The sequence below is a fragment of the Amborella trichopoda genome, chromosome 6 (genome assembly GCF_054954075.1).
Source record: "Amborella trichopoda isolate Santa Cruz 75 chromosome 6, AtrichopodaSantaCruz75HAP2 v2.0, whole genome shotgun sequence".
Classification (NCBI taxonomy): domain Eukaryota; kingdom Viridiplantae; phylum Streptophyta; class Magnoliopsida; order Amborellales; family Amborellaceae; genus Amborella; species Amborella trichopoda.
In genome coordinates this window covers 2,703,139-2,728,750 of record NC_142341.1, presented here as the reverse complement: position 1 = coordinate 2,728,750, position 25,612 = coordinate 2,703,139, and the positions used below count along the sequence as shown (strand labels likewise).

Genomic DNA, 25,612 nt, shown 5'->3' with positions numbered 1-25,612 from the left:
AACAAATTTTTTTTTTTTTTTTTTTTTTTGTAGCCCATGATAGAATTTTTTGTAATCTATGATCGAATTTTTTGTAATCCATGATCAAAATGTTTGTTTTTTTTTCTTGTAATCCATGATCGAATTTTATTTTTTATTTTTTATTTTTGTAACCCATGATAGAATTTTTTGTAATCCATGATCGAATGTTTTGTAATCCATGATCGAAATGTTTGTTTTTTTTTGTAATCCATGATCGAATTTTTTGTTTTTTGTTTTTTATGTAACCCATGATAGAGTTTTTTGTAATCTATGATTGAATTTTTTGTTATCCATGATGTAATTGTTTTTTTCTTTTTTAGTAATCCACGATCGAATTTTTTGTTTTTTTTTGTTTTTTTTTTTTGTAATGCATGATCGAATTTTATGTAATCCATGAACGAATTTCTTGTAATCCATGATAGAATTTTCTGTAATCCATGATCGACTTTTTTGTAATCCATGATCGAATTTTATGTAATCCATGATCGAATTTTTTGTAATCCATGATAGAATTTTCTGTAATCCATGATCAACTTTTTTGTAATCCATGATCAAAATGTTTGTTTTTTTTACTTGTAATCCTTGATCGAATTTTTTGTGTTTTTTTTTTTTTTGTAACCCATGATTGAATTTTTTGTAATCCATGATGGAATTGTTTTTTTTTGTTCTTGTAATCCACGATCGAATTTTTTGTTTTTTTATGTTTTTTTTTTTTTTTGTAATCCATGATCGAATTTTATGTAATCCATGATCGAATTTTATGTAATCCATGATCGAATTTTATGTAATCCATGATCGAATTTTTTGTAATCCATGATCGAATTTTTAGAAAATTTATGAATTTTTTTTTTTAATCCATGATCGAACTTTTTGAAAATTTGTTAATTTTTTTTTTAATCCATGATCGAATTTTTTGAAAATTTGCTGTACTTTTTTTTTTTATTTCTTTTTATCCATGATCGAATTTTTTGAAAAATGATGATTTTTCGAAAAGATGTGAAAATCGTGATAAAGTTTTGATTATCATGATGTATTAAACATTTAAACCTAATTTTTAATTTTTATTGTTTGAGTTTGCTGTAATTTTTTTTTTTTTTTTTTTCATGATCGAATTTTTTGAAAATTGATGATTTTCCGAAAAGATGTGAAAATCGTGACAAGGTTTTAATTATCATGAGGTATTAAACCATATTTTAAATTTTTATTGTTAAAGTTTTTGTTGAAAAAATTGTATGTTGATGGATTATTTATGCAAAAAAATGCATGTTATTATATTTTCAATACAAAACTGTATTTTTTTTATTTGTTGTTCATGGATTTTTAAGTTGGAATGACTGATGTTAGCCGGCTCTTTGAAGAATTGTTTTTATTATTAATTTTTTAATGCAAAAAATGTATGTTCTTGATAATTGAGTTGTAGCCATGTTTGGAGCTTGCATTTTGTATTATTCTAAATGTTTGTAATTGATATGTACGAAATATTATTGTCAAAAAAGGTATTTTGCAATAACAAATAACAACGAATATGACTACATGAACTACCGCAACATATTATCACTACATATTGTGATTATTTTTCTTTTTGAACTGTCAGGTTAATTTAAACTTTTTACATCTTAAAACAGTTGAATCATGTCAAGATCTATAGAAGACCCTGCATGACAACCTGGGGTCAGACTTGATCTCAACAAGAAAGACAAAATTATTTGTAATTACTGTCAAAGAGTGATAAGTAGTGGGGTACATAGGTTCAAGCAACACTTGGCAGGGGTTAAGGGAGAAGTTTCTGCATGCACTAGTGTCCCTAGTAATGTAAAAAAACAGATGGTGGCAATTCTTAATGCTAGCAAAGGTAAAAAAATTGCCAAACATAGGATGAATGAGGAGATAGCTAGTTTATATACACCATCAAGCAGGAATGATACAGAAGAGCAATATAATTATGACCTAAAAGAGCAATATAATAATGAGCTGGACATGGCCACAAGATTGAGTTTATATGAACAATATCAGAGGGAATGTGGGTTTAGAATGCCTGGTGGGTCTAGCTCAGACATGCATGGTGGGCCTAGCTCCGATATGCATGGTGGGCCTAGTTCAGATATGCATGGCGGGTCCAGCTCGAGCATGTATGGCGGGCCCAGCTCAAATATGTATGGAGAGGTTGGTGGCAATATGTATCAAGAAGAATCAGTTGTTGAAGAAATTGTTTCTAAGTTACCTAGGAGTGCTAGTATTGCAGGTCATGGTCGTAAAGACCCATTTCTCTCAAAGCCTAAGTCACAACAGATGACCTTAAAAGGCATGGTTAAAGGTACAAGAAACATGTTAGGGAGATATGTTGGTAAATGGTTCTACGATAAAGGGATTCCCTTTGATGCAGCCAATAGCCCATATTTTCCACCTATGGTTAGTGCAATCCAGAGAGTCGGGCCCGGGGTAAAACCCCCGACGGCATATGAGCTCAGTGGGCCAATATTAGACGAAGAGGTAGAGGAAGTTAAAAAGTGGATTGAAGAATATAAACAGAGTTGGCCAAGGACAGGAATTACTCTCATGAGTGATGGTTGGTTGAATAAAGTTAGCAAAAAGGAGTTTTTAAACTTCTTGGCCTATTCCCCAAAAGGTACAGCTTTTTTGTCTAGCAAAGACGTATCAGGGACGAAGAAGGATGCAAATTTCTACGTACGACTATATGATCAGATAGTGGAGGAGGTGGGGGATAAGCATGTAGTCCAGTTTATTACGGACAATGCGCGTGCATGTGTTTCTGCGGGCAGCAAGTTGATGGATAAGAGGAAGCATCTAGTATGGACCCCGTGTGCTGCACACAGCATCGATCTTATGTTAGAGGAAATCGGTGAGATCAAAATTGTGAAGGAGACTCTAGATGAAGCAAGGTTGGTGTCGAGATTTATATACAACCACTCGAAAATATTATTTCTGTTTAGAGAACACTCTAAGAAAAAAGAGATAATCAGGCCTGCCATAACCCGCTTTGCGACCGATTACTTAGCTGTGGACTCCATTCGACAATCTGAAGGTGCATTAAAGAGATTGTTTACTTGTGAAGAGTGGTTAAATGACCGCCTCTCGAAGTCCAGTACCGGTATAAAAGTGGACAACATAATCTCAAATAGGCTGTTCTGGTCTCGATGTTCCAGTGTTGTAGAGGCCACTGCCCCTTTGGTCACGGTGTTAAGAATGGTGGATGCTGATAAGAAAGCTACCATGGGTATCCTTTATGAAGGTATTGAGAGGGCGAAATCAGCTATTGGGGAGAAGTGTAATTTTGCTAGCAAAGTGATCGAGATTATAGAAAAGAGGTGGAACACCAAATTCGGACGTCCAATTCATTATGCTGGTAAATATATATTTATATCATTACAATGTTTCAGTTTAAATCATTTTTTTATGAAATTGTAAATGACATTTTTCTACCTATATATTTTTTAGGTTACTACTTCAACCCAAAATTTTTCTATTTGACACCTGAACAACCCCACAAGATTATGGAAGGGGTCAAATACATTATTGCAAGGTTGGAGAGAAGCCATCGAAACCAAGTAGCAGCAATACAAGAGGTATTATTTAATGTTCGGGTAAGAACTTCATTGAGTTGTTATATTTGTGAGGAATAATGCACTAAAACGTAATATATTTGTTTTAGCTTGCTATGTATAGGGATGCTATAGGATCCTTCGGAACTAGACTTGCCAGAAATTCTCGAACTATGATGGATCCAGGTTATCCCCTCGCTAATATTTTGTTTATTCATATATTTAATCTTATGAATTGTTCTTGCCCTTACAATGCTTTTTACATTTTAATCCAGCTGAATGGTGGGAGATATATGGTACTGATGCACCTCATCTAAAGAGGATAGCAATCAAGGTGCTCTCCCAAACATGTTCTGCTACTGGCTGTGAGCGCAACTGGAGTACGTTCCAATGGTTGCACACTACTAGAAGGAATCGACTCGCTTCTGAGAAGCTTCATAAACTAGTCTACGTTCATTATAATTTAAACCTCAGAGAGCGACAAATAAGAAGGAAGCTTGAAGACTATGGGCCGATAGACTTAGACACAATATTTGTCACAGACACAGCAGACCGATGGGTAGTCGAAGAGGAGGAGCCAGTGTTGCACAAGAGAGCGTTCCTTGAGGCTATCGGTGATGAAGATATTGAAGAAACTGATGAGCGGCATGAAAGAGGAAGCAGCCAGCCAATGTATCCACAATATGTCGATGATATTGCACCTAATGAGGGAGAGTGGGAAGGGGGTCTAAGAGAAAATGAGAGAGATGATGATTCTGAGGCCACCCTATCCCAGCCATATTATTCACATATCGAGTCCCAACAGCAACAGTGTAGGGATGAGCACGACAGTGCAGGTGAGCATGAAGGATGGACAAGCTTCGGGGATTTTGGACTGGGAACACAACAAAACACTAACACTCAGGGATTTGGGAATAGTCAGACGCCCGCTAATATCGATGATTCGTTTTTAGATCGAATCAATGAATTGTCAAACGAATTCAATCAATGGCACCAGCGTGACCAAGAAGAACAACAACGTCGTCTATCATTTTATTTTTAGATCGTATGTTATTAATTTTATGCTTTATTGTAGTCCATGTATGTTGATATACTTATTCCATGATAATTCTATGTTTATCCTTTTGTGTGATGTAAATTAAATGTTGAATGGCGGTTCATGCAGGGAAAGAACATATCAATATTCGCATATTCATCCAAAAACATGAAAATTCTTAATGGAGTACCCTCATTTTTTATTGAATTCCTAAAAAACAATATTTATAATGAATTTTAATAATTTTTTCGGATTTTTTTGAAGCTTTATTCTGACCGATTCACCCGATTCCGATCCGGACCGCCGATTCGCCGATCCGGATCGCCGATTCGCCGATTCGAATCGGTTTTTGAAAAGCCCGATCCGGGTCACCGATCCGGTTTTTAAACCATTGGTTCAAACTTTGAACCAAATGTTGCAACCAGTGTTTAAAAAAACGTCGAGTCGAACCGCACTCACCCGGTTTAACTCGGGAATCGTCACGGACGGATCGAATCGGTAAAAAAAACGGGAATCGTACGGTTCTAGAGAGAACCGGACGATTTCTGCACAGTGACTCGCCGATTCACAGTACGGAATCGGCGAGTCCCCCCGTACAGTGAATAGGCGAGTCCCGTACGGAATTTTTTTTTTTTGTAATCCATGATAGATTTTTTTGTAATACTTGATCGATTTTTTTGTAATCCATGATCGAATTATTTTTTTTTTTTTTTTGTAATCCATGATCGAATTTTTTGTTTTTGTAACCCATGATAGAATTTTTTGTAGTCCATGATCGAATTTTTTGTAATCCATGATCAAAATGCTTGCTTTTTTTTCTTGTAATCCATGATTGAATTTTTGGTTTTTTGTAACCCATGATAGAATTTTTTGTAATACATGATCGAATGTTTTGTAATCCATGATTGAAATGTTTGTTTTTTTTTGTAATCCATGATCGAAATGTTTGTTTTTTTTTTTGTAATCCATGATCGAATTTTTTGTTTTTTGTTTTTTTTGTAACCCATGATCGAGTTTTTTGTAATCCATGATTGAATGTTTTGTAATCCATGATCGAATTGTTTTTTTCTTTTTTTGTAATCCACAATCGAATTTTTTGTTTTTTTTGTTTGTTTTTTTTTGTAATCCATGATCGAATTTTATGCAATCGATGATCGAATTTTATGTAATCCATGATCAAATTTTTTGTAATCCATGATTGAATTTTTTGAAAATTTGTGATTTTTTTTTTTTAATCCATGATCGAATTTTTTTTTGTAATCCATGATAGAATTTTTTGAAAATTTGTGATTTTTTTTTTTAATCCATGATCGAATTTTTTTTTGTAATCCATGATAAATTTTTTTGAAAATTTGTGATTTTTTTTTTTAATCCATGATTGATTTTTTTGAAAATTTGTTTTTTTTTTTTTAATCGATATTATTCAAAGAGAAAATGAGAGAGATGATGATTCTGAAGCCACCCTATCCCAGCCATATTATTTACATATCGAGTCCCAACAGCAACAGTGTAGGGATGAGCATGACAGTACAGGTAAGCATGAATGATGGACAATCTTCGGGGATTTTAGATTGGGAACACAACAAAACACTAACACTCAGGGATTTGGGAATAGTCAGACGCCTGTTAATATCGATGATTCGTTTTTAGATCGAATCAATGAATTGTTAAACGAATTCAATCAATGACACCAGCGTGACCAAGAAGAGCAATAACGTCGTCTATCATTTTATTTTTAGATCATATGTTACTAATTTTATGCTTTATTGTAGTCCATGTATGTTGATATACTTATTCCATGATAATTCTATGTTTATCCTTTTGTGTGATGTAAATTAAATGCTGAATGGCGGTTCATGCAGGGAAAGAACATATCAATATTCGTATATTCATTCAAAAACATGAAAATTCTTAATGGTGTACCCTCATTTTTTATTGAATTCCTAAAAAAAAATATTTATAATGAATTTTAATATTTTTTTCGGATTTCTTTTAAGCTTTATTCTAACTGATTCACCCGATTCTCGATTCGGATCGCCGATTTGCCGATCCGGATCGGTTTTTTGGGAGCCCGATCCGGGTCACCGATCCGCTTTTTAAACCATTGGTTGCAACCATGAACCCGGTTTGAAATGCGGCCAAGCTCGTATATGTAGAAATATGGGGCTTTGGATTTTAAGCTAGTTTGGATGTACCTAAAATTGCAATATTTTTTTATTGCAATCTAAAAATCTTGGGAAATAGATTTGAACCGTTTGGAACCACAATATTTTACTAATTTTTATATTGAAATAAAAAACTTCGCAGTATCAAGGAAAACGTTACCATAAACAAAAATTCATATCAGACTTGAATTTTTTTTATGAAAGTGCCGCTCTCTCACCCCGTGCAAACCCCATCTTGTGACCCAACAACCCACACCGTGAAACCTCAGAAACCCCAAATTGACTCTATCTCTTTCTCTACCTCATAAACCCCAAATTTAGTCTCTCTCTACCTCATAAACCTCAAATCTACTATCTCTCTACCTCAGAAACCTTAAATCTACTCTCTCTCTTCAAAAACCCCAAACCTACTCTCTTTCTCTTCAAAAACCTCAAATCTACTCTCTCTCTCTCTTCCTCATAAACCCCAATTCTACTATCTCTTTCTAAACTACTTAGACCCAACATCTTCAAAGGAAAATCAACTATCACAAAGAAATTTTGAAGGAGACAGCCACTCGAATTTCTGTTTTCTCACTGAAGTTCCATAGCAGGCTAGAATAAAGCCTGTTTGTTTCTCTCGAGAATGACTAAGCTCCTCTCCCATCTTTCTCTCTTTTTTTTTTTAAAACCACAGGCATACTCTCATCATACCTCCAAAATAGAGGTAAAAGAGGAAGCTCAAATAAGGCAGAGAAAAAGAACAACAATAACAAAAGCTTGAGTCTCTTGCTAAAGGGGAGAAGAGAAGAAGGAAGCAATGAGATCTTTAATTTACCGTTAGGGTTTGTTAGCTTGAGTCTCTTGTTAAAAGGGATAACAGAAGAGAGAAGCAAGGAGATATTTAATTTACCATTACGGTTTGCTCAATTCTTTTGCTCGTGGATTTGTGGTTGTATCAATGTTACAGAAAGAAACATGCAGCAAGGTGAGTGAGAGAGAAAGCATTAATGCGTAGTTATACCTTTCTTGTTGAGTGAGAGAATCGCCGAAACAAAAATAGAAATAGATTTTAACACCCAAATGACTTTATAAGAAAAGAAAAAAGACTAGGTATTTTTTGCAATTGGTATTTGAAAAACTGTATTTTTATTGAATAATAATTTTTTTTTATTTGACGTCCAAATATGTAGAAAAAAATATAAAAATAGCTTCTACGTGGGTTTTATAAATAAACGTGATTTTGATCTTTTGAAAAACTCAAAAGTTCCAAATTTTCTTTAAAACATAATCGCAAGCTTTCCATAATGTATAAAACTCATATACTTCCCCCCTGTACTTCCCCTAATGTATAAAACGCATATACTTCTTAATGTATAAAAACTCATATATTTCCCCTGTACTTCCCCTAATGTATAAAACTCATATACTTTCCCCTGTACTTCCCCTAATGTATAAACTATATACTCCCCCTTGTACTTCCCCTAAAGTATAAAACTCATATACTTCCCCTGATGTATAAAGGAAAAGGTTTCTATACTTCTCCTATAGCATAAAACATCTATGCTTCCCCTACCATCGAACCGTCCAATTTTGATCAAGAGAACCACTCACCATTTGATCTTAGATCCGATATCTCAAAGTTTTTTTTTTTTTTATATACAAATTGTTTGAGTATGAAATTTGGTACATACCATCTTCTCATTGGGGCGCACCTATAAAAAATATTAAAAATAAATTTTTGATAAAATATAATGACCAAAATACCCCTTAAAACTTTTAAAGGTATTTTGGTCATTTTATTTTATTAGAAATATTGTTTTATATTTTTTCGCTAGTACGAGTTTAATAGAGGATTGGGCATACAAAATTTGGTGTCAAAATAGTTTATAACAAAAATGAAAAATAAAATAGTGTAAAGACATGACATTGTGATTGGAGCCATCTTAGCCCTCCATTCAGAATGGACGGTTGGATAAAGAGAAGTATAAAAGTTTTATGTTGTAGGAGAAGTATAGAAAGCTTACCATGTATAAAAATTATATACTTCTCCTATCCAACCGCCCATTTCTCAATATCTACCCATTTGGTTTGTCTTTTGATTTTAATGCATAACAAGATTTTTCGGAATAAAACCCTTATCAACAAAATCAAAGTTGAAATTTTGGGTTTTCTCTCTAGTGATTTAAAAACAAGAATATATTTTAGACTAAATTTGTTTGTGATTTAAAAACAAGTATGTATTTTAGACTAAATTTGTTTTAACTATTTTCATTTTTCCTCACATTATATTTGTTTTGATTTTCCCCAACTTAAAACTGGATCAAACCAATTTAACCTATTTTGAATTTAAAAAAAAACATTTTTTGGGCTCTGATTTCAAAATATTTGAAATCGGACTGGTTGGATTCCTATTTGAGCAGAAACCAAACCAGCTCAGTCCGTTTGAAATTAAAAACACCCCAGAACTTCAAATCAAATGCAGTTCAAATCTTTTTATTAAATCTATTTATATTCTTTTTCTTTTAACTTTTTGACAATTATTTAACGCTTTTTTTCCCCAAAAAATCTCCCCTTTAATCTTGTTTTTCCTCATATCACCATCCATTTATTTTGCATGACATTTGTCACAAAATTTTCCTCTTTGATCCCTCTACAAGATTTGCACAATTATTTTTCTGACGAAAACCCATTTTAATATCAAGTGCTCAAAACTGGAATAAATTCAATTAAATAGGAATATATAGGGATGAATCCAACATATGTGAGGTTCTAATAATTAAAGGGTGCGGTTTGTAGAGAGCCTAGGCTCTAAACAATTAAATTAGAGCCTATCTTCAAATACTTTTGAGAAATGCAGTTGCAATACTGAAAATATTTTTGATAGCTTTAAAATATATTTTCATCTTTATTTATAAAGTTTAAATCTTAAAAATAGTGTAGATTGATAGATCTATGAAAACTTGAAAATCTTGAAAATTGACGATCCAAAAATGCATTACAAAATACACTATTTCCAAAACTTGAAATCCATGTTTTTCTCATGTCCATGCATCCTGACGTCGAGATCATCAATTTGAGGATATTTGGACATCAAAACAACCTATTCTAGTGAAATGTTTGAGATAGGCTCAAATTTGATTGTTTAGAGCCTCGACTGTATATAAACTTTTCCCATAATTAAATAATTACAGATAATCAACAGAAGCATTGACAAATTCTTCTGTAATGCTTTCTCTGATTATTGACAGAAAAAATGGAGGGACCATTTCATATTCAAAAAATGGAGAACCTGTTATGATCATATCACCAAAAAGAAAATCTCTCTGTCTCTCTCTCTACCAACATGCCCCTCAAAACTCCTATTCCTCTCTCCTCAACCCCTATTCCTCTCTCTCTCTCTCTCTCCTCTATCTCTGAAGCTCTATCTCTTCTGCAAATTAATTGTTCTCACTTCTCAGGTTCATCAAACTCCCTATCCCAGATGGAATGTCTCCAATTAGTTTCATTTCCTGATAAGTTGAGGTTTCTTTGAGTGTTCAAGGCCAAATGATTCAGGTAATGAACCAAAAAAGACAGTTACTGGGAAACTTTACTGTTAAAAGAGTAGAACATGAGGTTAAACTGGTGGATATTGCAACATAGAAATTCTTTTGAGCAAATGATACATGACGAACTACACTGCTTGAAAACTGACCGGGAATTTCTCCAGTAAGGTATGAAACTGATTTCCCATCTCTCAGAAATATCTCTCCACGAGAGAACTCTCCTGAAAGAGATTCTCTTTAACAAATGTGCTCGAAGCATCAAACTCAAACGTAGATCACAAAATAAAAATCAAAACTAAGAATTCAAGCTGCAGCTTGCATGCCTGTGTGACAACGAACTCCCGTTGCATCATATAAACACAACAAGACTAAACTCTAAACGCACCAAATACAACGCATAGCCAATTCCATGGAATAGAGCCCTCAATGTTGTCAAATTAGAACAACGAGGAGTGAGAACAAAGTGTCGCCCCAAATTAACCAACAACAGAAAATCCCCCTCCCTATCTACAAAAAAAAAAAAGAAAAAATTCACAAATTGAGCCTCAACCCAAGTAAATGTGTCCGGAAATGAGTGTTGTGTTAGCTCTTAGCTGATAAAGTTGCCATAACAGGACATGTACCCTTTTATCTGTCACAGCAGTGCCTAAAAAAGCCATTTCTTACTTCCCCATTGTCAACAATTCATCATCTAAACAAATAACAGGGTGTCCACCATTTTTGAGACCAGAAACCCATTTCAGCTTTGCGGTTCTTAAAGTTTTGCTGCCATGAAAGCCCTTTACAGTCAACTGACACTTGGAGCAATGGAGAATTGGAATTAGAATAAAAAGGAGCATCTTTTTTCATTAGGTTGTTTGTGGTCAAAGAGAGCAGGAAATTGCAAAGCATCTGGGTATGTAAGTGAGAGAAAAATGGAATTCAAAATGAAATGGTGATATGTAGAAAGAGAATCTGGAACTAGGTCTCTGATGTTCAAAGTAGAGGGGAGAACAAGAGGGAGGGACAAGGATGGCAAAGCGCCATGTAGAGAGAGAGTCCTAAAGGTAAAAACCCACCACAATTCCATGGAGAGATCCATAAAGGAACCAAATATTAGGAAAGCAAAAACCTAGAATAAAAGAAACGAGTAGTATTATGTATAGAAAGAGAAAAGAGGTGTAAATAACAGACGAACATCGATAACGACAGCAATGATAAAACTATGATATGTACTCAGCATGTTTTTCTTTTTTTAAAAAAAAAGGAAGCAAATATTACCACACAAACAAAGAACAAAAAACCAAAAGAGCTACAGGATTGGGCTTATTATTTTACATAAATCACACTAGCCAAGAAAATGCTTGGTGCTGTTATTAATGTGTTATGTTTGTGTAATTATAACATTCTCGATGAAGGGCAGATGAATTTTATTGGTTTCCAAATGGTGTGGTTCCAAGGCCTCTTTTGTCGTCCCATCCTCTTACCCATGGCTGCCCAGGTGCTGCTCGTGTCTCAGCGGATGCATAGCTCTTCAAATTCCCGGAAATCTTGGTATGAACAGCTGAGAACACCTGCATGAAGCATGAATAGCTTAGTGCCTCATCAATCCCTGCCTCCCTCCCTCCCTCCCTCTAAGAATGTGTGTATACATGGGTATCACATTATGCATATACATGTGTGTGAGTTTATCTGTGTCTCACTGATGGGTGTGCATGCATGCACACATTTGTGTGTGCATGTACATAAATTCTTTTATGTACCGGATTTCTGTTCACTTCATCTGGAGGTTGCTCCTGACCAGTGAGCCACTTCCATAGGTCTGGGTTCTCCTGCAAGGGCCAGCAAAAATGAGTATGAAACGGACTGTTGAGGAGGCTGTGGAAAGGAGAATCTTGTTTATAAAAGAATGCATAGCTTTTAATTTTAACCCTGAGATGGTAAAATAGGCATATGATCACAAATATTAGGAGAGTGTTTCACTACAAGAAGCTATTAGGGTGCTCTAATAGTTCCAATTTTATCCGTATTTGAAATTCATTCATGGAGATCAGTCGTAGAGTCTAGATACCATTTATTACTTAATGCCACCGAAAATATTTAAAGTACAGGATCTGCCTATAAGTTACCAACATTCGCTAAGAGTCATTTCCTCCCATGAAAATAAAGTAGGATCCAGCAGATAACTGGCATGCCACCATCCTCGTCTGCAAATTGTGCTCATCAAAGATAATTTCCCAAGACATTCATTTGCAGCTCTTTATGCAAATGGGTTTTCGACCGGGGTATATTAGGATTGAATCCAATCATTTAAAATTGGCAGGTGCTTGAAAGGTGACCCCTGGGCTAGGAGGATTCAATGACGATGAAAATGAGATCCTACTGTTTTTAGCTTTCTGTGGTTCACTGCATGAAGAGGTGAACTCACGGCTCTATGGGCTGAGGTTTTGTCCCCATATGTGAGGCTCCCTATTGCTCTAGACAGTTGAGACTATTGTTAGAATGTGATTAAATGAGCTTGTGAGGAGACTATCATCCAATGGAGACTAGCCAATAATTTTTTAATACATTTGCTATCTTTTGTACAACAAGGATGGGTCTTCAATGGTGGCGAATGTTGAGGCTGACATTCTGGCCACTGATGCGGTTGGGTTGGAGAATCTTCTTGTCGACTATGAGTAGGGTAGCTAAGATAGAATCTGTTATCCATTTTATCTTTTTCATTTCACTTAATTTCATTTCTTCCTTTTTAGTAATGAAATTTTATTGACACAAAAGAAAAAGAAAACGAATAAAAAGGTACTATGACCCTGATATGGATACAAATACAAAGGATATTGCAAGCTTCTTTTTATTATTATTTTCTTTTGCGCACCCATTTAAGCTAGACATGAAAATTGTCAACTCCAGTTGCTTACAAAAAATGAAAGTTAGCCACATTATATTGCCCAGTACTCCTAAACACTTGCACTTGGTCCAATCAGCACGAGATTATCCAGACATCCAATTTGAGCTTAATATTTAGAATACTCAACTTTCTAGTGTTGAGTTTGTGGAGCCATGAACGTTGAAGATATACCTTCAAGCATTCCCTGAATACCCCACACGAAAGGTGATATCCAGTTTGTAACAGTGGAAATTTAAATTTCCAACTGTCAATAGAGCAATACTTCGATACCTTGTCAAATAAGACTACCAAGTTGAACTTATATGTTTGCTGTCTCAGTAACCCTGGTCCAACAGGAGTAGGAGGTCTTTAAAAAATAGCTTGGATAATCTTTTGTGCTCCTATCCAGACTCGAATGAAGTGGCTCTGTGACGGCCAAGGCCCACATTCTCTTAGAGGGCCTGAAACTATTCAATAGCACTTTGCGCCCCAGTCTACATGTGGAAAGTGATTGCCAAAACTGTCATAGCTTGGGCCTCAAAGGTGTTCCCATGCCCATGGCATCTGAAATCCATTTTGGACCAAATATTCAATAACATGGGGCCTCTTCAAGTAGCTTTCAAGCACCTCTGGAGAGAGACCAATGCCGCAGCAGATGTACTAGAGAAAGAGGGCACCCTGCCCCCAACGTTTGTTGTAGCTTCCCTACCTCCACGCCTTCAAAGGGCCGCTTCTACCCCGACAACAGCAACTCCTCGTACCCCCCCCCCCCCCCTCCCCCCCCCCCCCAAAATAAATAAATAAATAAATAAACAATACACACACACCAATCCTTTCTCTTCCCTCAGTTCTTTTGGGGTTTCCCAAGTGTACAATCTGGCAGTATTAGCTACAATTCGTGAAGTGGTCATACATTTGTAATTTTTGTATCTATAACAGATTTAATTAGCCACATTATATGGCCCATTACTCCAGTAAACATTTGGAGCCTTTATTCACCTAGGTTTTTGTCAACCACAACCATCCATACAGGCCTTCAATTTCTAAACCAACTGCTTCTGGTTTTTTTATTATGTCTATATCATCATCATAGACAAGTACAGAAGTTCCTGTGTGACTAGTAGGCACAGACAAGTAGGTACAGCCTAGCCAGCCACAGGTGATGAGATTTGATGTATTAAGCTATGGGTTCAAACTTACAATAGACCTCTTTCTTGACATAGAAAATGACATTCAAGGTTTCAGCAACATAAAAACATTGCAAAGATTCATGTATACTTCTGAATGATATGGCAGAGAGCAACTTCTACATCTAGTTGCTTAAGTGATCATTGTGAGGAAATCCTCTTCATGGGGTATAAAAGCAGAGGGCAACTTTGACATCTAGTTGCTGAAGTGATCATTGTGAGGAAGTCCTCTTCGTGGGGTATAAAATGCACATAATTGGACTGATTTTCATTATCACCAGCAACATTTGCTCATAGAAGACAGGATTGGGACTAATTGACCAGATTTCTCTGTTTTCCAAAGCAATAAAAAATAAAAAATTTGATGAAAAACAAAGAACAAAATGATGAGTGTCACCCTACATATTACATAATCATTAGCTCAACCAGCGCTATGCACTACTAGCAGCAGTTTACAAGATGGAATAAATGTCACTATTTAGTCATCCACAAGCTCAGATACTTGCAAGCTGGAATTGGGTAAAATTGGGAGGAAGAGAGACCACATAATATCGACTTATCTCTTCCATCACGAAAATCATCCCTACCATGTGTCATACCTAACAAGAACTTGGGATGGGATGGATGCACTTATACAATGTTTTAATATAAAGTCAAGGAGCATCGATCATAATTAAAATCTTCCTGTCGCAATCAACCACAATGAGGATAACGGAGCTAATTAGCTATTAAATTTGCATTTACCGAATGCCAGGTTATAAAGAGACACTGGCCTCCTTATGCCTTAGAAAAATCCCCGCATACAGAGACATTTGCAATTCTTCCTACAAATTCCTTCAATGCCACAGAGTTCACTCGTTTCCTCAACGGCTGTATACCACGCATAGCGTGTATATAGAACCGATAAAAAAACACATTGTTGCCCTGTGTACCTTGCGCGAATGGCTATCCAAAGTCCATACACAATGACAAAGATGAAATAATCCATTCTTCCACTAAGAGCAACAGAGAACTTTCAAAGGGAACAACCGCTCATCTCCACCATTCATCATAAAGGATGGACCATGGATAGCACTTTATGTATAGTTTATCATAGCCACTGTGACCACAGCATGCCTATCATATCTGTAATTTAGGGAGGACAACTTAGATCGATCCTGGAGGTGTAAGGATGAACTCAGTTTGCAGACTCAAGAGTTAGATAGGAATAATAAGCAGAAAGAACAAGAAAAACATAAAATTGTTCTAAGGGAATAGAAATTACTTTATCTGTAACTCCTAAAGTTATGCCAATCATAAATCTTATAGAGGCAAATTACAATTTTCCATGAAACTATATAGAGAATCATAATAGTCACTTAATCCCAAGTCCTCATATGTGCTTTCCCTAAATGCACCTTCCATCTCAAGCATACCAAATATTCTCCTAATCTCAAGGAAGCCTCTAAAATTACACTCCTGTGCTGGAAGAAACAATAAGGCACTCAACTTAAAGCCCACTAGAGAGTACAAATAAACATAACAATCAAATGATAGATACCTTTTATTAAAAATAAAACACCAAGCCATACACTACCTTCAACTTTTGAAGACCTGATATATAATGTGTCGAGCTTGCATAAGAAGAACTCCAAAATGTACTCAAGATAACCAACAAATTCATCCCCATGGCCACAAGGAATATAGTTATATATTTAACATACTTTGTCATATGTTAAATTTCTCATAGTCTGCCAATACCACCTAATGGATTCTCGGTCTCCAAATATGCAACATTTGTACCCTATTTTTCCTATTGATTACGTTGTGTAACCTATTTCTCCATGGAAATCCGCATAGAATATAGGGAACCTGTTAATATGTGGTATTCCACATAGCATATTGGTACCCTATTATTAAATAGCACTCTACAAAGCACAGTAAAGTAATCATCCACCCTAAATGGGTTCCAAGATTCATGAAGTCTAGAGTAATTTATTATAAGAAGCACACAACCATAAATCCAATAATAATAGAGTTGCATTTTTTCAAAAATCTAAGCATGAATGCTGTGAATCTCATGATGTTGGTTTAACACCACTCTACCACATAGGTATCAGTCATAACCCTACCCTTGACTCACCCAGTAAGTAGCAACCAAGATCGTTTCAAGAATTCAAGCAAATTCCACTAAGCGATGATTATCCATGCAAGTTATCCACCAGTTCAGTGATGCTACAACGCCACGACTATCCATTAATAGATAACTCAAGTAATGATGCTGAAATTCCTTAGAGACATGGTGCCCATCCAAATCTTAAGATACGAATCCATCATCAAGTTGGTTAAGGCCTCATTGATGCCATATTGCAATTCCTTTTAGAAAGAGAAAACTGATATGTTTGTTCCCCTAGGTTTTGGGAGTTTAATCAGGCCAGGAAGGGTAGGGGAGAAGGGTTAAGGAAAACCTTGTCTCTCCAATTAACCATAAGATGTAAGGGAATAAAGGAGGTATCTAAGGTAGATCAATGTAATTGCCCATGAAGATAGTATCTTGGCATATAAGAGGGATAGGCAGCCCCAACCAAAGGTCTGAGTTTCATCGAGAATCATGGTATAGAATCATTGACGCCATTTTCATGGCTCCGTATCTAGACACTGAGAATGAAAGGGTCACTAGACAATTCAAAGAGGATGACATATGAGTAGATAATCTCTCAATTGAAGTAGTGCAATAGTGTATAACATTAAAGCACGTTTTCCTATGATTGTATATGACATTCAATTGACCCATTGTATACATTTATTAAAGAGAGGACATGGCATTTAATAGACAAAATAATTCGGAAATATATTTCAGAACGACAGGACGAGTTGTTCAGGCTTTGAGTTGCCCCTTCGCAAGTGGAAAAAAAATTCAGCACCATTTGGTTTCCTCACGAACCCCAAATAGGTGTGATAAGGCTTGGATGATGATGACGACAATGATTCGGTTTTCTCACCAGAAGAGTGGAGTGAATGGGCAAGAAAGAACAGGTGTTTCACAGAGGTCAAGAGTAATCAGAAATTATCACATACTTGTATCATTGACCAAGAAATAGAGAAGGTCAAATAAAATGGCCCCCTCTCAAATAATATTATGATCTCTCCCAAAGATTTCACAAACTCCAGATAGAAGCAGCTTTCAAGCATTGTCCTAGCGGACACCGTCTGAATTTGGTAAACTTTGTTAGAATCCATAGGAGCATAGAATGGAGAATAGAGAATAGAGAAAGAAGAAGAGAGAAGACAACATTTACATGGTTCAGGCCGAAGCCTTATGTCCACGGATCCAAAGCCCAACTAGCTACATCTTCACTATTTTGGATGAATGTTTACATCAATGAGTACCTCTATATATAGAGGGCAATCACACAATTACAGGATAAATATGGTATTATTTTTGGAGATAGAGGTAAATAGTAGGAGGCCTTATCACCAAGCTAACTTGACGTTTATTTTCTAGATACCTAATCTTATCAAGAGATATATACTCATACATCTATAATGATGTATATCAATATGAACCCAAGATATCCGATATATCCATATCTTAACACTCCCCCTCAAACTCAAGATGCTTTGACACAAAGCAACTGGAGTTTGAACAATAATACTAAGTTACCAAAAAAACGAGTAGTGATCAAATCCATTATAAATTTCAAAGGTTACCATGATCTTTCAAGAAAGGTTGGGCTCTCTACTTTCTTCTAGAGACTTTCTCTCTTTAGGGTCTCTACTTTCTTCTAGAGACTCTCTCTTTAGGGTCTTCCAAGAAAGAACCTTTCTTGGGCTCTCTACTTTCTTCTAGAGATTTTCTCTCTCTAGGGTCTTCTTCTCTGAAGATCTTCTCTTTCAGAGGCTTTTTTTCTTTCTAGAGGCTTTCTCTCTCTAAAAGAAAAGGATCATCACACAAGATGGAGCAACGATTCTAGAGGCCTTCTCTCTCTAAAGAAAAGGATCATCACACAAGATGGAACAACGAAAAACTCCATCAGCAGATAGAATTGCGTAACAGGATCAAGTAAACTTGATCATCATACAGGATGGAGTAACGGAAATCTCCATCATCAAACGGGGTCAAGTAACGAAAAACTAGATATTCGATCATCTTCATCTCCTCATCTGAAGAGGGAACTCTTAATCATCAACCATGATCGAGAAATTCGATCATCTTCATCTCCTCATCTGGAGACGGAACTCTTCATCGTCAACCAGGATCGAGAAATTCGATTATCTTCATCTCCTCATCTGGAGAGATAATTCTTGATCATCAACCATAATTTCCCTTTGCATAGTAGTCTAGTTGGACTGATCCAGGATCTTGATTTTCTTGTCCACATAGCGGTTACATTAGAGATGTTGACTTCATCTTTACTCATCTCTTAAATATGTTGACTTCATCTCTACTCATCTCATCTCCATCATCTGCTATAATCTCCCCCTCAAGTTGGGTGTGGATGCGAAGAAACACCCAACTTGCAAAATATAATTTTTTTTTTTTTTTTCACCACCGCCAGACACTGGCCTTTTTTTTTTTTTCACCACTGCCAAACACTGGCCCTTTTTTTTTGTTTTTTTCAACTAAAGGAGCTTCTAGATATAGAAGGGAGAAAGTCGAAAGGATGATTTAATATGGTCCCTATGGACCACCACCATGACCATAATGCTAGATTTTCCACTCACCATAAATTCCTCAAGGTCAACAGCCCCTGTTGATTTCGAGATTGATTTCAATGCAGACTCAACAGCTGAGATTCCTCCAACTTCGACGACAACATGATCGTTTTCGAGTTTCCGTAAGATGGCCATTAAATCAATAGGAGAGAAGGGGTTTCATTCAATGAAGATTTGGGAAACTAGGGCACGAATAGAGGAAGGGGGGCGAGATGTTGTGGATTTGGGGTCTTGGGGTGTCAGGGTTTTGGGTGTTTTGGGTTTTGTAGAGAGAGAAGGCGGGTTGAACGTGGAGAGAACTTTTAGAGAGAGGTCGAGAGAAGAGACAAGGTCAGGGACTAGGGTTTGTAGAGAAGTGATGAGGTTTTCTTGGATGAGTCTCTGGTTTTTGATGCGTTCTTCTAAGTATTGGCGTTTTTCTTTCAGGTAAGCAATGTCGTCGTTGCCTTCACTAGTAGCCTCCATTGGGGGAGAAAAAGGACCGAGGGTATGTGTTTCTCACTCTACGGATCAGGGGCCCTGCAACATAAGAGTTCGGCAACCTCACGACCTACGATTGAGATAAGAGTTCGGCAACCTCACGGCCTACGATTCAGATAAGAGTTCGGCAATTTCACAGCCTACAATTGAGATTGAGGAACCTCGCTCTGATACCATGTTAGAATTGATAATTGGTGGAGGAAGATAATATAACATTTACGTAGTTCAGGCCGAAGCCTTATATCCACGGATCCAAAGCCCAACTCGCTACATGTTCACTATTTTTGATGAATGTTTACATTGATGAGTACCTCTATTTATAGCGGGCAATCACACAATTACAAAATAAATATGGTATGATTCTTAGAGATAGAGGTAAATAGTAGGAGGTCTTATCACCAAACTAACTTCACATTTATCTTCTAGATAAAGAATCTTATCAAGAGATATATACTCATACATCCATAATGATGTAAATCAATATGAACCCGAGATATCCGAGATATTCATATCTTAACAAACTTTGGAGAGAAATTTGGTATATCATAAATAATAAAAAAATGTAAAAAAAATTCAAACCATTTTTTCTATTATTCCATGGCTGACCTCTCCTCAATACTCAATTTCATCCCTTGCGCAAAGGGACATTGAAATCAAAATTTTGAACCATAAAATAAATAAGAATAAATTTAATACATTCGAAAGACAAAAAGTAACTCAAAACGATTCCAAAAAACAACCTCCAGTTCTCAATGTTCAGAATTTTAGTAGGGAAATATAGAGTAACCATACCAGATCAAGAACCTCTACTAGGGCCTTGATATTTGCCTCATCCATTGTTTTGATGTTTTCTTCAACCCATCGTCCAAGAACCAAATCCAATTCAAGAAAACCCCTCTGCTTGCTCCTATACAACAACCTACAGAGCCAGAGAAAAATCCATCAAAAACCCAACATTTATATGTAAAATAAGCAAATAAAACCGCACTTTCTCATAGAAAGAAACAATCATTAAACCCTAAAATAAACAAAACCCATCAAATAGCAGGAAGTCCAACCTGTTAACGTTACGTCTCCTGCTTTCTTCATTTGAAAGATCGAGACTTTGAAGGCCAGACTCCGAAGAGAACCATGAAACTGAACCTTGATGAACTCTGCTAAAACCACCATTTCAAAAGGCAGAAAGAAGCTCAAATTGAGCAGTAATGGCGTAAAACCTAAAAATAAATAAATAAATAGTAGGGCAAAGTTTACTTGCGTGTAAAGGCTAGAATGGGGATTTCGTGTGGATAAAGAAGCCATGAATAAAGGATTCATAGTTTTGTTCAGAGAGAGAAGAGCTCTTTTTAGAGACGCCATTTTTTTTTTCCAGAAGAATACGAATTCGAGAGCTGATCTTTAAGCCTTTTTCATTTTAATTTTCGTACTGTTCTTACCCTAAATATTCGTTTTTTTTCAAATAGGTAGTTCATCCCGAAGACCCGAACCGTTAACCGGACTGAGTCGGAGAGCGGTTTAACCGATATAACCGATAAATCGGCGGATTCAACCGATTTGATCCGACAAGTCCGGGTTGGATACCAATAAAAAGTAAGCATTAAAGATCAAAATAATTTTTAAGTTTTATAATAAAGTAAAAAGTATTTATAAATTAAAATTTTAATTTTTAAAATTTATATATATATTTTTTAAAATTTTTATTTTTAAAATACCGACTAACCATCGTAACTACTCAAAATCGAAACAGGCCATCAATTACAATTTAAACGAACAGCTAGCTGTTAAATCGAATGATTTTGCAAACAACGAGTTTAATTGAATGAACTTATGTCTTCGATTTCGTCATGCACGTTGCTACATTAGGAGGTATTACTTTGCAGACACGGTGATGACTGCTACTTTACGAGGACATATCTTGTCAACAGACTCATGATTATGCAGAAAACAGCGTTTTAAAAAACGTCGAGTCGAACCGGACTCGCCCGGTTCGACTCGGAAATAGTGAAAAAGGAATCGGATCGCCCAAAAATTGAAAATCGTCCGGTTCTAGAGAGAACCGGACGATTTCGTACAGTGAATCGCCGATTCACTGTATGGAATCGGCGAGTCCGAACAGTGAATCGGCGATTCCGTACGGAATTTTTTTTTTTTTTTTTTGGTAATCCATGATAGATTTTTTTGTAATCCATGATCGAATTTTTTGGTTTTTTGTAACCCATAATAGAATTTTTTGTAATCCATGATCGAAATGTTTGTTTTCTTTTCTTGTAATCCATGATCGATTTTTTTGTTTTTTGTTTTTTTTTTTGTAACCCATGATAGAATTTTTTGTAATCCATGATCGAATGTTTTGTAATATATGATCGAAATGTTTGTTTTTTTTTTGTAATCCATGATCGAAATGTTTGTTTGTTTTTTTTTAATCCATGATTGAATTTTTTGTTTTTTGCTTTTTTTGTAACCCATGGTAGAGTTTTTTGTAATCCATGATTGAATTTTTTGTAATCCATGATCGAACTATTTTTTTCTTTTTTTGTAATCCACAATTGAATTTTTTGTTTTTTTTGTTTGTTTTTTTTTGTAATCCATGATCGAATTTTATGTAATCCATGATCGAATTTTATGTAATCCATGTTCGAAGTTTATGTAATCCATGATTGAATTTTTTGAAAATTTGTGATTTTTTTTGTTTAATCCATGATCGAATTTTTTTTTGTAATCCATGATACAATTTTTTGAAAATTTGTGATTTTTTTTTTAATCCATGATCGATTTTTTTGAAAATTTGTTTTTTTTTTTTTTTAATCCATATTATTCAAAGAGAAAACGAGAGAGATGATGATTCTGAGGTCACCCTATCCCAGCCATATTATTCACATATCGAGTCCCAACAGCAACAGTGTAGGGATGAGCACGAAATACTGTAAATTAAATGCTGAATGGCGGTTCATGCAGGGAAAGAACATATCAATATTCGCATATTCATTCAAAAACATGAAAATTCTTAATGGAGTACCCTCATTTTTTATTGAATTCCTAAAAACCAATATTTATAATGAATTTTAATAATTTTTTCGGATTTTTTTGAAGCTTTATTCTGACCGATTCACCCGATTCCGATCCGGATCGCCGATTCGCCGATCCGGATCGGTTTTTGAAAAGCCCGATCCGGGTCACCGATCCGGTTTTTAAACCATTGGCAGAAAACATTTATTTGGGCGAATCGTTGTTTCAGACTGATATGGTTTAAGAGGTTACGGGAACCTTTTAGTATCTCTTTTTTATTTTTTAAGAAAAAATAAGTAGTGAAACCATTTATTTTTGGCCTTACTACGTAGTGATGATAAGTTTTGACCATTAGATACGAAATTGGATAGCTACATTTATTCCATTGACCAAGCTCAAACTTTAAAAGAAATTTTCTCATACTTTGTGATACACCCAAGTTATCATATCAGAAGGTTATAAATAAGGATGCAGATGGCATACGGATGCATCCGTAGGTTTAGAGGTAAGGGAAAAATTTATCATGGTATATAATTTTGATGTAAAATGTTATTGGGATTATCTCAAAATCTAATTTTATATTTAATAATAAAATTTTAGATTTAAAAAATGATTAAAATCAAGTAGATCTATAAACATATGAAAATCTTGAAAATAGATGGTGTAGATAATATGTTGTAAAATGCGTTATTTCCGAGACTTAAAATCTTTTTGTTTTTCATGGTCATACATCTCGATGTCGAGATGATCAATGAAAAGGTTTTTCAACATTAAAACTATCTTTTTCGATGGATTTTTTAGGTGCATCCGTAGTTTTACATTATAAAGTTTCATCCTTATATAAACTTTTTCCTATAAATAATTGTGACTTTTTTGTATCAAAGCTAAACCGTCTCATTTTATACAATCCCTTCCTAAAAACTTATTTAGAGGCCGTTTAATTACCTGAAAATATATTGCAAGGAATAGATTATTAGGAATATGACATTTATACCAGTGATTTAAAAAACGGATCGATGACCTGGATCAGACATCTCAAAAATAGATCTGGATCGGTGAATCGACGATCCGAATCGGGAATCGGACCGAATCGTTTGGATTAAACCTTAAAAAAATTCAAAAAAATTATTAAAATTCATTATAAATGTTGTTTTTTAGGAATCCAATAAGAAATAGGGGTATTACGTCATTAACTTTCATTATTTTCATCAATTTATGAATATTGAGATGTCCTTTTCCTGTATGAATTTATGTTGACCATTAAATTTATGTCACACAAAAGAAATCATGGAATTATCATGGATTAAGTATATAATCATATATGGACTACAATAAAGACTTGACTAAATCGATGAAAAATTGGCCACTAAAATCTCGAATTGGCGGAAAACCCTAATCTGCTAAAAAAACCCAAATTATTACAACCTAAGTAACTATAATATTATATACCAACAATATTTTATAATTATTTTATTATATAAATAATAACAAATCCAAAATATTTTGTAATATCATCTAATTTAAAATGTATTATTGACAACTGTAATAAAAATAGTACACTACATGATTTATAATACAAAAATTAATAAATAAAATAAAAGATTTGGTTATCAATGTAGAAATTATTAGAATGTGTACCAATTTTTTTTAATATTTTAGGTTTCTAGAATAAATTAGTGGAAGAGATTGATAGTATTACTTAGTAGAAAGAGAAAGATCTGAAATTGCCTCATTGTATGAATCCTCTCTTTAAATTAATATTACTAAATTTATGTTAAAGACCATCATGTTATAAAAATAAAAACATATAATCAGACCATTTATTCCTAGGTTGTATTAAGAAATACCTTTTATTTTTTTGACAATAAATACTTATCGTGTTATCTTTTATTTTTTTTTACAAGAAAAATATGATACTTGTTGATTATCTTCTTCTTTTTTTTTGACAAAAGAAGAAGATGTTGTACTACATTTTTTTTTGCTTGTTGTATTACTTTTTATTTTATTTTACAAGAAAAATAAAAAAATGATGCTGCCAAAGTACATTTTATTTTTTTATTCCCTTTGTTTTATTTTTTTGCAATAAATACTTGTTATATTACTTTATATTTTTTTTACAAGAAAAATAAAAAAATATTGTATTATCTTTTTTATCTTTATCTTGAAAAGCCTTTTATTTTTTATTTTTTCTATTTTGTTATGACAAAAGAAAATTTGACAACAAAAAACGAGGATTCACGCGCTAAGGGGTTCAAACTCTAGACCTCCCCTTTAAAATCAGAGACGTCAACCAACACCACCACATCGCCTTATGTGAATATATTAGCTTCTATAATAATATATATTCAATCATCTTGCTTTAATGTTTTTTGTGGGAATTATCCCACATCGAAGGATGAGCGTTGTTTTGTTCTCTATATATGCATGTGTAATAGATATTACCTTGTGCGTGTAGAAAGCGATGGGGCCGACATGTGAGGTGAGTTACCACGTGTGGAGGTTTTTTAAGTGTCACGTGTTGCTCCCCGTGAGGCGGCCACGTGTAAGAAGACTCGCGATTCACTATTGGGAATCGCCCGGTTCTCTCTGGACACGGGCGATTCCTGGTTTTTTCGTGGAACCGGCTCGGTTGCAGACCATTCCCGAGTTGAGCCGGCTCGGCTCGGCGAGTTTTCAAACCCTGATTTATACTGCATTGGTACATTTATTAGTAAAAAAATGAAAATAGATTGCATAAATATAGTGAAGTGGCAAGGGTTGAAAATAGATTACATAAATATAGTGAAGCGACGAGGGCTGGAAAATCTTTTACCCTCGTGATGGTAATGCGTTTAAAAAACAATTTTCTTGTTTTTATGTGTACATCCTCTTCTCCCTCTCAAGCTCCCGTTTTCCCTCTCAACATGACAAGCCTACAACTTCCCTCTCTTTCTCTTCTTTCTTGCTTCCTCAACCTTTCTCTCTTCGTCAGGCACTACATTGATGGAAACCAAATGCTTTATGTTTGCCCTTCTGATATACTCAGTCCTCTTTACTCAACCTCCCTTCTTTGTTCCTCTTCGAGCTTCC

The 25,612-nt window shown here is 35.0% G+C and overlaps 2 protein-coding genes across 3 annotated transcripts; one reads left to right on the top strand and one right to left on the bottom strand.

Moving 5' to 3' along the window:
* Positions 1 to 356: 356 nt before the first annotated feature.
* Positions 357 to 4,754, top strand: LOC148781487 (uncharacterized). The gene is made up of 4 exons (XM_088870190.1): positions 357 to 3,385; positions 3,478 to 3,605; positions 3,692 to 3,767; positions 3,857 to 4,754. The coding sequence occupies exons 1-4, from the start codon at positions 1,846 to 1,848 to the stop codon at positions 4,621 to 4,623; spliced, it is 2,511 nt and encodes an 836-aa protein (XP_088726316.1). The 5' UTR covers positions 357 to 1,845; the 3' UTR covers positions 4,624 to 4,754.
* Positions 4,755 to 11,503: 6,749 nt separating this feature from the next.
* SDHAF2 (succinate dehydrogenase assembly factor) lies at positions 11,504 to 20,933 on the bottom strand. 2 transcript variants are annotated; one of them, XM_006844578.4, is made up of 5 exons: positions 20,796 to 20,933; positions 20,596 to 20,691; positions 20,330 to 20,456; positions 12,052 to 12,120; positions 11,504 to 11,862 (listed from the first exon to the last, which is right to left on the bottom strand). In XM_006844578.4, exons 1-5 carry the CDS (start codon positions 20,894 to 20,896, stop codon positions 11,719 to 11,721), a joined length of 537 nt encoding a protein of 178 aa, XP_006844641.1. In that variant the 5' UTR covers positions 20,897 to 20,933; the 3' UTR covers positions 11,504 to 11,718. The 2 variants fall into 2 exon arrangements, with proteins under 2 accessions (XP_006844641.1, XP_011623462.1); XM_011625160.3 differs by lacking the exon at positions 12,052 to 12,120.
* Between the last annotated feature and the right edge of the window lie 4,679 nt (positions 20,934 to 25,612).

What these genes read in the sequence shown, in the direction of transcription:
- LOC148781487 (XM_088870190.1), top strand. Translation starts at nt 1,846, where the DNA reads ATGGTGGCAATTCTTAATGCTAGCAAAGGTAAAAAAATTGCCAAACAT. An exon ending in ACGTCCAATTCATTATGCTG is followed by an intron (nt 3,386 to 3,477) that starts GTAAATATATAT and finishes TATATTTTTTAG; the next exon opens with GTTACTACTTCAACCCAAAA. An exon ending in TCGAACTATGATGGATCCAG is followed by an intron (nt 3,768 to 3,856) that starts GTTATCCCCTCG and finishes ATTTTAATCCAG; the next exon opens with CTGAATGGTGGGAGATATAT.
- SDHAF2 (XM_006844578.4), bottom strand. Translation starts at nt 20,896, where the DNA reads ATGGCGTCTCTAAAAAGAGCTCTTCTCTCTCTGAACAAAACTATGAAT. An exon ending in CCCCATTCTAGCCTTTACAC is followed by an intron (nt 20,692 to 20,795) that starts GCAAGTAAACTT and finishes TGGTTTTAGCAG; the next exon opens with AGTTCATCAAGGTTCAGTTT. An exon ending in ATGAAGTGAACAGAAATCCG is followed by an intron (nt 11,863 to 12,051) that starts GTACATAAAAGA and finishes TGCTTCATGCAG; the next exon opens with GTGTTCTCAGCTGTTCATAC.